Below are 14,855 nucleotides of genomic sequence, written 5' to 3'. Positions count from 1 at the left end.
ACATGTGTGAACGTTTACACAGGTTAAATTTCTTTTTATAATTTTAACTGTCATTTCAATTTTTGTTTTGGTTATTGCCGTTCATGGCTTTTATTTTCATTTATTAGTTCAAATTTTAAAGTAATGGCACGCGATTATTTTGAACTACTTCGAAATTCTTGATGGCCACTGTCACTGATGGCCTACCATAGTATTAGTGTCACATTAACAATATATAACAATATGTCACGTGACGGCAGTGAAATTTAAAACAAATTCCCGGCATTTTTGCTAATTTGAAAACGAAAGGTGGAGGCCATTATCAACTTATAATAAGGTAATTTCGAATTAGAATTGAAGGTCGTTAATGTTGACTCAATTGATTAACTGGTATACTTATAATAGGATAAGCAATTACCTGTACAACCTTCTTGCAGCTCTTGGATTTTACGAACACAATAATTATGCCAGTCAGAAATTACTTTATCTAAATTTGACAACCTGTTCGACCAATTTTTCACAGTGTCGACATAATTCCTGGTGAGTATTATGTTCAAGATAAATAATAATTCGCGTGTTTTGATCTCAATAACCTAGGAAATGGGTCGGGTCAACCGGTGAAAGTTATTACAAAAGTAACATCAGTGCCTATCACGCATGTGTCAATGTTGCCCACGTTCAAAGATATGTGTGGAATCCCATTTCATTACTCGGCTATCAACAGGTTCAATGTTGGTCTAGTGAGCTCTCTTTTCCACCTCCATGACAACAATCGGGTCATATCTCGCCTCTGTTTTTGCCTCTGATCTGATCTCAGACTAACGCACGAGTCGAGTTTAGGTCCTGACTATCTGTTAGTAGCGTTGACGCACAGCTCCTTAGCACGGGCTAAGAGGTCAAATACCTTAGCCCGTGTCAAGAAAACGTGCGTGAACAGTATTGAAAGACTCGTTCAAGAACCTTAACATAGGTCACTAACAGAGAGACGGGACGTAATCTTGGCACGTAAAGTTTTTTTTTTCCGCACAGTGTCACAAATTTGGAATGTGCACATGTAGTTGTTGGGGTATATAGCTAAGTTGGGTAGAGAGGTATGACAATCAGTAAACGCGCCGAGTATTGGAGTTGGTTCTTATCGTATAAAATACGTTTGTCAGTCAAGCCAAAACATTCTTTGGACTCAATGGTGGAGATGTTGACACTCGGAGCCCTTAAAACATGACTTCTTTTAAAAACAGGCTAGGGCCACTTCAACATGTCAGGATAGGACAAAGGGATTGTTTAGTGTCAGAGTGTTACGAATAATGAGAACACATCAACGTGCATTCAGTGTAGAACTAAAGGATTGATCATTTTAGAGTCCAAATGTCATGAATAATTATAGCTACTGGAAGACAAAACAAAGACTGTTAATTGTAAACAAACTAGAAGACATGTACGTTCTTGTCATGGTAGATCATAATTATTAAAAGATGACACTATTTTGACATCCGCTGTATGTGAACAGACATATAACCGAAATACAACAAATAACCGTAATAGGAATATATACTAGCATCATTTGTATGTTAGGAAAACACACACAAATGATTTATTTACGTCTTTTAGCTTTGTGACAATATGCCGACTCGGCCGAACGTTTACACGCACCGGTCCCGACTACCGATATGTGCAGAGTTATGTAGCGTGAACGCCACTAATGTTGTACGTTTATTTCAATTAATACCGCGAACAAGGTTATAGCAATTTACCATGTTATCGTGGCAGCATTCAGCGAAATTGTCGTTTATCATTATTAGCGTAGGTAGGTGATCTGTTCATATCTGTGCTGCGTCCCATATGTACTTCATATGTACGCCGCTTGGGTGAATTGTTGAATCTGTATTTTGTTAATCAACCCCAGTCGGTATATTTCACCCCTCTCGTCCGTGCTTACTTCAAGTAGCAGATTTCGAATTATGCGATGTTATAATACCATAATTCACATTTATATTCCAGGCTCATCCGAACGCGTGAATCTTTGAACACTCCCCGAGTTCACACAAAATGTTCATGAACAATGTGAAACGACTGGGTAACGGATATGAAAATGGCAACACCGGCAATTTCAAGAGATTTCAGAGGGAGCGGGCTTTCTTGGAAGCAGTACAGTCCGGTAATATGGTTGCCGTGCGCAGCAAACTACGAGATAAATCGAGCTTCGATATCAATTGCGAAGATCGGAATGGCAGAAATGCGTTGAGCCTTGCTATAACCAACGGCCAGTTAGGTATGTACATGTGTGACGTCACGGTCACATATTCCACATGGTTCATTGCAATTAAGTATGCAAATATTTAGAGAGTATGCGAGGGAAAATTCTGTGATTGTATGAATTGGTATGTGTGGTTGAGTAAATGACCTCAAGAATGTATCTGTATAATGATAGATTTTGGTATTTATTTTCCAAACACGCTTTTAGTATGTTTTTCGCAGGTTCGCGGTATTCACTTTTCATATTCGATGAGAGTTCATTGGGCATTGATGAACATATTTTGCCGGTCATGTGATATATTTTATTGTGATGGTGTTTCTGCATATAATGTACTAGTAGTTGTTTGTATCTTCGGGCTTTCTAGAATATCAGAAATAGAGTCGATTTTATGCTGTTTGTACTCATGGGTGAAATAACAACAATATACACATGTTGATCAATTACACCATCTCATCAGGTGATTAGCCCAGCTGTTTATTCCCATAATATTAGCCAGTGATGACCGCATTAGAACTGAGGGCGCGCTTCAATGCCCGGAGCACACAAAAAAACAAGGGAATCCCACACACGGGGCCAAAAACATGTTACAACTCATCTTTGCTTCGTAAATTCCAACTGTCATCATCCCTCTTTCCATTTTGACAAACAACTTGAAAGAAAAAATAAAAGTTATTGCTACCCCAGAAATTACCCCAGTACAGCACGTAAGGACACAACTTTGATTACAGGCGGGAAACCTTCTTTGCACATTGTGAAATATACAACACAGACTTTCAGTTATAAACCACCTGTATATTTCATCGGGAAATTGGAACAAAATTTTATCAGAAGTATTCAAACATGCCATCACTGAGACTCATGGGCACAACTTCAACTTGTTTCTTTGACTACGTCACAGTTCAAGGTTGCAATCACCCCAAATGACGATTAACAGTAAACATTGAATATACGTCATAACGCCTAGAACGGATAAATATGCTATATTGAAAATTATTATTGATTATCATAATAATATGTCACAATAATTATGATTATCAACTATCACTATCAGGTCTCATACTACCACATTGTTTGCCAAATGTCTTTACCCGCGAAGCTTTGCTACAAGGCAGTGCCAGTGATTAGATACTGGCTTTTTTTTTCTGGGAATACTGAAGTTAAAAAAACTTACAAATATGTTTGTTCGGTTTACATCCGTTTCATAGGAGTTTGAGCTTGGCAACGTGCGTTTTTCTGGCAAGAATTTTATTACAAAATTATTTTGATTTTTGTAACCTGTTTTTTTAAAAGAAGTTCACCAACGAACGCAAAATCTAATTTGTGGTATGAGCCGTATCAACATAACCTGAAGCAAATGGCGGTCAAAATCTCGTTGAGAACGAGAGTGTTACGAGACTTGGTTTTGCGTCTCAGTCAGTGTTCCTTTCTGTTTTGGTCATCGTGTCCGTTATTCTACCGTAGACAGTGAGTATGGGTTCCACTGATCTCGGTAACATAGTATTTGGAACAGTCGACGCGATGACGGGGGAATAAGGTAACACTATTTGAGGGGCAAATATAAGTCTCTTGGAGCGTTAACCATATCACACGATTCTATCACAATTATAGACATCATCAGGCTGCTGTTAAAACATGATATAGAGATTGGTGACGCACTGCTGCGTGCAGTCGATGTCAACAATGTGAACGCCGTCGAGATCCTATGCAAGTATGCCGGGGCACGCAAGGTAACGTTACTTGGACAGCAAGAATTCATTGCTCTAAACATTGCGCATGCGCAATTACAATTCTAAATATGGTATTGTGTATGCACGAGTATTCGTTTCATGTGCCCATAAGTGCAATTTAAAACTGCGATATATATGTGCATACATCATCACAAAATCGTATCATTAATGAATAAAAGTTAAAAAAAATGGCAAGGGAACACTTGAATTGAAATATAAATATGTCTTTTTAGAATAAGAATTTGGACATCATCAACGCATCCGCGGACAACCAAGATTTCCCACCTGGACAGACGCCATTGATTCTTGCAGCACATCGTAATAGTTTTGACATATGTAAGGTAACAGTGACGTCATTAACATTTGATACAGACATCATACATGTATGCACACACGCACTGAAAACCTACAAAATATTATTCTGAGTTGACATCTGACGTGCGTTCAACATATCGCTAAGCTGACATAATTTTAGCTGCCATGTACAAGAGGGGACAGGATATTTAGTCACATTTTCCTATACCCATTGCCTATTAATTTACTAGTTTTCTGAGTGATACCTATGTTTTTTTAATGAAACTGATAAGCATAAACAACGGATGAGTATATAAATACATATACATATTTAATATCTACGTATAAATCAATTATATTTACCTAACCAATACAAATAGTAGTAGTAGGTGCGCTTGGATACTTCCGAGAAAACGAATTAATTAGATCTAAAAATATTCGATCCCGTCCTGTCCGGACAATTTTAGAATATTTATCTGTCTATCACAATTTTAGATTTTACTCGAGTATGGTGCCATCTTGGAAGATCCGAATACATTGTCTGAAACACACGGACTTCAAAGATCGCTTGGAGAGCTCCAAATCTACAAGGCCCTAGCCAGCCAGGCATACATCTGTTACACGAGTAAAGATCCGATCAAAACAGCGTTCGAATTGAGCTACAGGCTGCGCAACATGAGTAAAACGGATGTGGAGTTCGGACCGGAATATGACAAACTAGAAGAAGAATGCGAAGCGTTTGCGGCTGCCTTGTTAGCGCATACGCGCAGTGAATACGAGATTACGACTGTGCTAACCCATGACCCTGAAGAATGGGCCAAGTCAGATACTGTGGACACTGTTAAACCCCACAAAGCAGCATTAGCTGTGAAGTACTATCAGAAAAAGGTATTTGGACGATTATGCTTCCCCCGAAAAGACCGACACAATAGACCTGTAGACACCCGATGGCCGCTGAGACACCATTGGAGAGAGAGAGAGAGAGTCATGGGACAATTGCCCCTCAAATAGCGGTCTATTTTCTTTCGTTTTGTTTCTCAGACCATGGACATACTAAAACACTTATTTAGGCATGATATTTCGATCCGTGGAAGCCAGCCGCGATGTGTAGTCTAAGAGACGATAAACACCAAATCACTGTTACTCTGTTTTAGTAACTGTGAGTAAATAGACATATGAAAGCGTTTTTAACATAGTAGTAAACCATTTAAGAGCCGGGAAAAAGAATCTTTGTGGTTTGCTTTGTTATCAATATTATACTAGTACATTGTAAATGTCTATATATACTAGTATTCCCAGTGTGCACAGAAATTGACAGTTCATACTAAGCAAACATGATGGTTGAGGTATGCCTTTGATAACAGAGGCGTGTTATTGTTAAAATTGGCGAAAACACTTCATTATTTTGATAATATATTTTTTTCTACTTCCTGTGGTTCATGAGTCTTTCTCAGTTTATTTGTTAACTTACATATTATATTATTTTGACAGTTTGTAGCGGATCCAAGCTTTCAACAGCTAATGTACAATCGTTGGTACCGTGGTCTTCTTGGCTGGGGCAAGTGGTCTTTTATGAAGCGATGTTTATTTACAATTGCAATAATGTTTGTCTATCCATTCCTGTCGCTGTTTTACATCATATATCCGTTCAGGTCCTTGGACCAACTTTTACATGTACCGTGAGTAAGCACTACTTTTCACACATTTTAAATTAGCGCCCTCAAAGGCGTAGTTATTACTGCTTTTGTTGGATGTACGGGAACGATTTCAATTTACGAACCCCCCTAACTCGAGCGTCACTTTCGAGTTGATACCCCTCGGGAAGCAGGAGGTAGCAGTAGCAGTAGGCAATATCTGGATAACTCAGTCAATGTAAACACAAACAAAAACAAACTCAAGACAGGCGGACAGATAATAACAGGCGAAACCTTTATCAAAAAAAAAAAACTCGGGCCAAATTGGGAATACTTAGTCCCGCCCCTTCACACCAAACCAAAACATTATATATTGCCTGGCGCACATTTTAACTGGAATTTCATTTTGCCATAATGATTAAAATATATTACAATTTACAGAAACCAGCACCGTTGGCGGCATTTTTTTTATTGATCTCGCGCCCTCTCATGCTGGTCTTGTTTTGTTTCGTTCTCAAGGTACGTTAAATTTCTCATGAGTACAGCATCATCACTGGCGTTTCTGAGCCTGATTGTCCTTGTTCTTTTGCAAGTAGAGTTATGGCCACTTGTCGGCTATGCTGCATTCCAACCGACGTCGTCCGTTAACCCGGCCGACGCCTTGGCATTTCTCGAGCAGATGGACCAGGGACGTGGACGTGCCCCAACACCAACCGAGTGCCTCATGCTTATATTCGTGATTGGTAGGTATCCCAATCGACTCACATTCCACGCATTATGTATTCAACCAAAGTCCCCAACAAAGGATGGACTGTGGTTGGACTTTGACTCAACCAATCACAAGTCTTAGATGCGAATGGCCGCCGACATCTCACTGAGAGCGGGAGTGCCACGAGATCTCAGCGGCCACTTTGCGTCTCAGGTATATTTATCACCATTAAATTACCGACCCTTGTTTTTACCTGAGAAGGAATATTTGGTACCAGCTGTGGGTACCGATGATGTGTGGTGTCATTGGAAAGGTCTGTGCGTATTTTTCAGAACTTTGTGCTAGACTGGTCAAATCTGTAGCGTGATCAACACGTAGAGGTCAAAGTTCACCTGTTATTGTAAATTCTAATTTTAGCGTTTCTGCCCACATATTTCTATGTTTACCGTTATATAGACAATTATACGATTAGAGTCAATACACATTTTAGAACTACAAGATAACTGGCTTATTTGGTAAACAGCGTACATTGGTCACCTATGTTTTGATTTGTTTTAAGGATATGTCAAATAATTAATTTAAAACTGAGATTTAATCACATGGAAGATAGTTTATGAGACAGTTTGTAAATATGTGTTGAGTTAGGGATAATTAATTCAAAAAAGGCCAAATTCGTCAATAGGTTATGATAAAGTCTGATCACTGATTTTTCTATATTATGTTCCCTGTGTGTGAACACGTTGCCATTTAATATGACAAAAAGGATTTTAAATTTCCTCCTCTAAGAAGTAATATACCAATATTATTGGTATCAATATGGCATACGGGTCAATGGACTACAGTAGATAACAACGAACTAGTTCACGCTTTTTTGAAAACACGTTTAAGTTAGCGACCCCCTCGAGTTTACTGTTGTCAAAACTCCAAAACTGAATGGCATAACATTCTTCAAATGGGTATTTATATAATCTCGGCAAAGTTCTGAAATAAGAGGAAAAGTTTGATACATGCTGTAATTGGCACTGGTGGATCCAGACATTGATGGGGGTTCCTATTGATGGAAGTAAACCTCCGGTGGGCTAGGTTTGTCAATTGATTTGTATTTTTTGCGGGCTGAAGGGAGGAGGGCACCTGGCGCGCCTTTCCCTAAATCCGCGCGTGATTGCATAAAACATGTTCGGGGCTTCCTACACGGGTAGCGTTCAATATGCAGCTGAAGTTTTGCAACAAGTTCAGAGGTCATAACGTGATACATTGACAAGGATAATAAAGTGAAAAATATTAACAAACGATTCCATCTGACAAAAACTCTTGAGGAAATGCCAAAAAAATGACATAATCTCGCATTGGTTACCAACATTTTGGAAAACAGTAGGGAACACCCCCCCACTTGATCCACGGGGCGGTAACTATGTGTTCTAATCGATATGTATTTTTTCAGCTATGGCGTGGAGGGAGTTTAAAGAAGTATGGACCAGCGGTTTCAGAGAGTACTGTCGAGACGTATGGAATTTGCTGGATATTATACAACTCGCTCTCTACTTCATATCCGCTGCATTTTTCTTGTATGCCATGGTGATAGCGGTACGTATCAGGTCTACTTGTGTCACAACCCCCCCCCCCCCCCCCCGCCAAACAAAGAAAAACAAACACAAACAATATTAAAAGCGTTATACTATTTGAGCCAATAACACGGTATATCACAAATTATATGATAAATATATTACCTAACTTACACATTGTTTATGAAAACTCGCGTTTGTTTCGTGGAAATATATTTTCGATGTTTCCCCTTGCATCTCTCTGGTGGATAATAGACAAGTTTCGTGTCACAGTTTCACAGTTATTTTAGAAATGTGCACACTCTGGTGTAACAATGTTTCGTCTGCATAGGAGGGAGGGTGAGGGTGAGGGTGAGTTGATACTTATCAGTACACTGGAAACCAGGGAAACCGAAGAACAAATTTAGCGAGCTAAAAATCACAAATCACAAACACGCCTCCATTCTCGCACGAAAGCCGAATGATGGCGCTATTCCTCGAAACCTGTCTATTATAAAATGGTCCAATCACCTCAAGATAGTAGATAAAAACTAAATTTTAGCGACATTTTTATTCGCAATGTACAAACAATGTTCACCTGAAATAACAAATCATGAAATGTATTGTGAAAAACAATTTTTTTCTAATTATATAATATCTAAAATCTAACCATTCACCCAATTGTGTGTACAGTCCATGCAGAAGCCAGACATCGTCTTCCCTAACAACACATCTTGGTGGAACCTGACTGTCGCTAATAACACTTTACAAGACTTGCTGGATACTGTAATTCATGACTCAGTAATTAACAAGGAAATTTCACCAAGCACTGTACAGCAGTTCGTGACGTCAGTGACCGAAAAAGCCAATGCTCAGTTTTACATTGCTGCCGACAACGACCAGACGAGAAACTCATGGCCGGGCAACGATCCAAACCTTATTTCAGAAGGTCTTTTTGCATTGGCTAATATTGTGAGCTTTTTACGACTGATCAATATTATGGTAATTAACCGGCACGTTGGTCCGCTTCAGATCTCACTGTGGGGAATGTTCTATGACATTGGAAAGTTCTTGTGTATCTTCTTTTTGATGCTACTCGCCTTCGCTATTGGATTAACCCAACTTTACAAGTTCAATGCCAGTGACGCATCATACGAATGTATGATAGAGGACCCCGACAAGGCATATACATGCACTAATGCATTCGATGGGTAAGTATCTATGCGTGCGATATCGCATATCTAAGTAGGCGATATAATTTGAATCAGGTTTATTTGTTGGATACTGAAAATCCAAGTAGGTTATATTGCAGTATCCAACAACTAAATCCGATATGATTTATATCACCTACTTAGATATGCAGTATCCAACAAATAAACCTGATATAAATTATAACACCTACTTAGATATTTGTTGGATACTACATATCTAAATAGGTGATACAATTCATATCGGATTTAGTTATTAGATATTGCATAGCTAACTGTGACATATGACTATGACACATAAGGTGATACAATTCACATCGAGATTTCGGATATCACATATCCAATAAAGACGATATGGTTAGATTAGTTTACCAGCACGTGGCAGCATGGCCGTTCTGAGGCCGTTACGCAAAATGTAATATGAAGGTATGTGTGTGAATATAACATGGAACAACACGGAATCTAAATAATACCGTGTGGTTCTATTCTAATTGGTGGCAACTATATGGTGAGTAATATTGGTAACCTCGCAAGGCGTTATTTAAACAAGCTTGTTCTACTCGTATTATGATGTCCAGCGACTCTGTCTAGTCATGTTTTGTCTTGGACTTTTCGTTTATTTGACGTAATCAATTTATCAATAAGGGGTAACTCTTGGTCGTTGTATGTCGTGTGTTATGTAATAGTACTCTCTATCGCTGATACCACTCTTCCAATGACAACGCCGCTATTTTAGGCTCGTATACGCCGACGTAACGTCTTTACTCCGGGTTTTCTCTCACGCCGCTGTAAATTACGCCAATAGTCTTAATTTATGCAGATCACATTGCTTCAGATATCCAGCTTTCCTTTCTATGTGGTATGTGGCTCTGGGTGAAAGTTTGATCTGCGGTTTAGATGTTATTTTACAACGATTAATTTAACCTTACTTCCATTTTTCAGACTGATTCAAACGATAAGGACACTCTACTGGTCACTGTTTGGCATGATTAATCTTGAAACTCTACAAGTGGAAGCCAATCACTCATTTACTGTGACTGTTGCTGAAATCTCGTATGGTCTCTACCACGTGCTGGCAATCATCGTACTTCTCAACGCCCTGATTGCTATGATGAGTAACACATACACGCGTGTCGAGGTAAGCAAGTAAATTCCGTCAAATATTCCTTCATTGTCCCAGAATCCATTGCGCAACACTCACCCAGAGGAAGAATAACCGCAACTGCGCATATTGAGTAAACGAGACGTTGCAATTACTAAAACACGCTCAATATAACGTTTTCACGTCACTTCCTGTTCCAGGTTTCTGCTACATTATAATTCATGACATAATGGATAATTAAACGGACAATCCCTGCTTTTTAGGGTACACGGCCAGCTGATGCGGCGTTCGAATTGAACCGGTACCGGAATTACATAACAATACGTATTTAATGCATGCTTATGTAAAAAATGCCGTTGATAATAATTTTAGACCATAAATATGCACGCCAAGGCTCCCTAAAATGAGCAATCGCAAATGGCTGCCGAAGTCCCGACGGGAGTGAGAAAGCCGCGTTACTTGTTCCATTTTCCCACGTCGCCAAGTCCACTTTAACTTTCAAATACCATCGTTACAGCTGAACGCGATGATGGTGTGGAACAGAACACTATTTGCACTGTATTGGAAGTGGCAGAAAGAATACCGGTGGCTCTCTCGCTCACAACAGCCATTTGCGACTAAGGTTCAACGTAATAACTACTATTTATCTGTCAACACAGGAGAATGCCGACTCTGAATGGAAATTCCATCGTACTAGAATGTGGATGGGTTATTTTGAAAACACGGCAACACTGCCACCACCGTTCAACATCATACCTAGCACCAAGGCTATTAAACAGGCTATATGTTGCCGGTGTTTACGAGAGAAGAAGATTAAGGTAAATACACCTACTGATAACATATGTAGAGGGCGTCGTTCGTGAGCTCATGATTGGTAATGGATTTACGACATGCGATTGGATAGGCGCCGATTCGACCAATGAATTCACGTGTATGCTAGGCATTTTACCATTCTATTGTATCGTGGGTCATTCTGCCATTTCCGAAAGAACCCAGGCTACGTGAATGTGTAATATATGATTGAATGCTCGATGAAGTCGTTGTGAAGGCTTGAGCTCCAGATTGAAGACCCGATAAAGTCGCTCGATTTGCATCCTCTATCGAAGAGCACATACGAATGTGGTATCAGTATTGGTTTTTAATGATTATATTAAATATCTTGCAGCATAACTCTGAGATAATAGCTGAATTACAAGCACAGTATGAGGTGAGGAATATTTGATTTCGTTTTACACGTGATTGGAGCCTTTTGTCTCACATTCCCGGCCACTTGAATATTATATTCCCCATCATTCCCACATTGCATCATCTGTAAAGTTCGTTGCGTGTGTTGTACATTGCTAAACGTGTCATGGTGCCCACATCGATGCAAGCGACCGTCCTTCAATTCTCTCGCACTACTACTGCAAACGACTGTTACAAACGAGCTCAAATGATTTGCGCCGATTGCTATTTTTTAGGACGTGGTTCGTCAATTGACACTACGTTACATATCGGATAGACGATCCGAAGTTGACGAAGAAGGAGGACCTCAGTTGACCCATGCAGACATCATGCAATTGAAACAAGATATGTCAAGTTTCAGGTAATGATTTATTAATATATTCATCGATTTAGATATCACCCATCGCCGTGTTTGTCTCTGGTGTATATGCGCATTTACATCAGGCATATGTTATGTAACATACAAACTATTTAAGATTTAATTTGAACATAGTTAGTGCATGAAACGCATTGAACACAAATGTCACTTTTCTCTCCCAAACATGATGATGTGTGCACATAGGGTACCTATAAAACACCAACGATTTATAAGATAAGGGTATGCAACTTTGATATCCACGTACGATCTCGCGAGATTTTAACCAATGGCATCACAGAACGCAATGGACGCTTGGGGAGGGTTCGATTATGTGCAAGACAGACGTGAGCAAGCTTACTGCCATATAAAAAAAAACGCAAAAGAAGCGTAGTAAACGACTTACAGATAAACAAAGGCACTGGCAAAAACGTACGAGACGTACGCTAACCATTTTTTTGAGACACAAATTAATTTTCATTAGCAATTCTAAAAATGTACGTTTGACTTGTGGTTTTGTGATAATCTCGAAAACCTCTAATTCACGTGATATCTTCAACGCATATAACATACTCTCATCTTATACACCCTTCCAGTAAGTTGCGCCATTCAGCGTAGATGCGCTAATGTGACGTCACGGAGACGTAGATAGGTGTAAGCAATGTCGTTCAAATACTGTAAAATCATTTATTTTAACTATCCTGATGTTTTGAGCATATTCACTGTGTTTTAATTTCACGAATTTGTATATACAATAAGTTTTGTTTTTATTTTACATATTCACGTAGATATAATTTTAAATTAGTGGATTTATCCGCGAAAATAGCGAAATTAAAAAAAAAACACAGTCATGAGTGAATCATCAATACCTTTACAGTATACAACTCTCGTCATCTCAAAATCAACAAAACTCTAAAATAATATTTATTACTCCCAAACGAACACAGACCGAAACAAAATGGACGCTACGTGCCTTACAACACCACACCCGTTGACCACTTTCTCGGAAGTCGAAGCTACGGTGTTTTGGAGAGGCGGCGGCGGGTACGAATATTGCATGAGGGGCGAGATCTGAAATCTAGACCCTCTGAAACGCTACATCCTGCATTTTGAGTGGGCAAATCTTGCTAACACAAAGGGTTTCAGCTTGATTTGGGGGGGCGACCACAATATTTTTTTCGGGCGGGCGACCACTCCTTCTGCCCCCCCGTGCCACCGCCACTGTTTTTCATGTGCACGCATAATGGATATGAAGTGCATGCACGACATGATGCTGTGCTTGTGGATGTACCAATCGAAATGACAAAAATAATATTTCCTTTCACCAAATACCAGCAGACTTGCATGTTTTATTTACCGCCATCACTAAAACAGACGCCAAGTTTTCATCCATTTTTCGAATAGTTTTGCTTTGAGACGTACATCGGGGAATGTGGTCTATTTACATCACACATGCCTTTCGAGGGAACCTCTCGTCGCTAGAGAGCGCGACTGTATTGTTTCGTGAACCTGAACATATCCAAGTGGCTTGTGGGTAATTTGTTGTTTTGGCTGCTGGTGTGACCAATCGTGAAATTTCCTTTTGACATTATTTAATATTTTATTTCTAATTCAGGTATGACATTAGTACGGGTATCAACAAAGTGAACGACTCCATGAAGAAGATGCGCATGCGAATTAATAAGCTAAGTCAGAAACCTGTCCCGAACTTGGACTCAATTCCATACATAGATGCAGATGTAAATCCAGATGGAAATGCTGATCCAGTGAACCCCGCAGTGAAGACAAAGCCGATGAATCCTGACAGTGAGGACACCGACTCGCCCGACGAGTATGGCGAAGAAACAGAGTACCAATGGGAGAGCGGTATATGACCACGTGGTCTTAATTGGTTGAACAAACTACCACGATTTTGAATTGAATTGCATGATGGGAGTTATACACGAACCCTATGACCGCGCTCTAACCTTTGTGTGAAACGGAAATGATATCGATAAACTAAGTAAACGTCGCGACCGTCTTTCAAGAGCAAATGCACGGATGAGGTCTTGTGCTTGTGGTATAATATCTCGTTCTCGCCTGTCACAATGCTCATTGTACTAACCGTGGTATTTGAAAAAGTAATCTAAGAATGGAACACTAGTTAAGGAGCAAATCAAATCTCGCGTTCGCAACGAGAACTTAGCGGCCATTGGTATCTAAGGTCCATTGATGAGATGTGCCATATGAGTATGTAGTTCCAAGGCGGCTTCATTAATAGAGACAGAATAATCTGGTGACGTTCTAGGACAAAGATTCAAAAAGCTTTTCCACCAGTGAACATTCAAAAAAAGAGTTATGTATTTTTCTACTTTTTTTTTTTACAAAATTTGTTGTTGAGTGATCGTTTATGTTGCATTTTTTACTTGTATGAAATTAACTTTTGTTTTCATTCTTCATTGCTCTGAAGCAAGTTTGTTTATTGTTTACCTTTGAAATGGGCGTGTTTGTTCACTATGGTAATTACTGTTTATTTTAGAATCATTTAATAAACTAATCTTATCTACTTGGATGGAGTGCTGTGTAATTTGTAGTTTCTACGACACTACAACTAAACTTCACTTAGACGATAATATAATACATCGTTATTCGTGACTTTTTATTTTTCATAGAAACAATTAGTTATGCACTTGAGATATGGTAAGGAGTGTAGATTGTAAAAAAAAGGAACCTCGCCCTTTCATGCAAGTTAAACTTATAAGCAGTGAATTTTTTTCTTCCGGCGGGATCGTAAAAGCTGGCACCTATAGTGCAGGTATTGCCGTGCCTTTCAAGATTCATAACATCCG

The 14,855-nt window shown here is 39.3% G+C and overlaps 1 protein-coding gene across 1 annotated transcript; it reads left to right on the top strand.

Annotated features, from left to right (window-relative positions):
* The first annotated feature begins 2,025 nt into the window (after positions 1–2,025).
* On the top strand, positions 2,026–13,901 carry LOC100368351 (short transient receptor potential channel 5-like). The gene is made up of 13 exons (XM_085491930.1): positions 2,026–2,248; positions 3,842–3,960; positions 4,194–4,301; positions 4,750–5,142; positions 5,746–5,933; positions 6,408–6,631; positions 8,039–8,181; positions 8,844–9,349; positions 10,289–10,484; positions 11,108–11,266; positions 11,614–11,655; positions 11,909–12,033; positions 13,643–13,901. Exons 1-13 carry the CDS (start codon positions 2,026–2,028, stop codon positions 13,899–13,901), a joined length of 2,685 nt encoding a protein of 894 aa, XP_085348056.1.
* The last annotated feature ends 954 nt before the right edge of the window (positions 13,902–14,855 follow it).

The sequence above is a fragment of the Saccoglossus kowalevskii genome, chromosome 17 (assembly GCF_978046115.1).
Source record: "Saccoglossus kowalevskii chromosome 17, keSacKowa6.1, whole genome shotgun sequence".
Classification (NCBI taxonomy): Eukaryota; Metazoa; Hemichordata; class Enteropneusta; family Harrimaniidae; genus Saccoglossus; species Saccoglossus kowalevskii.
The sequence above is the reverse complement of the archived record's forward strand: the minus strand, read 5'-3'. Positions and strand labels throughout refer to the sequence as shown.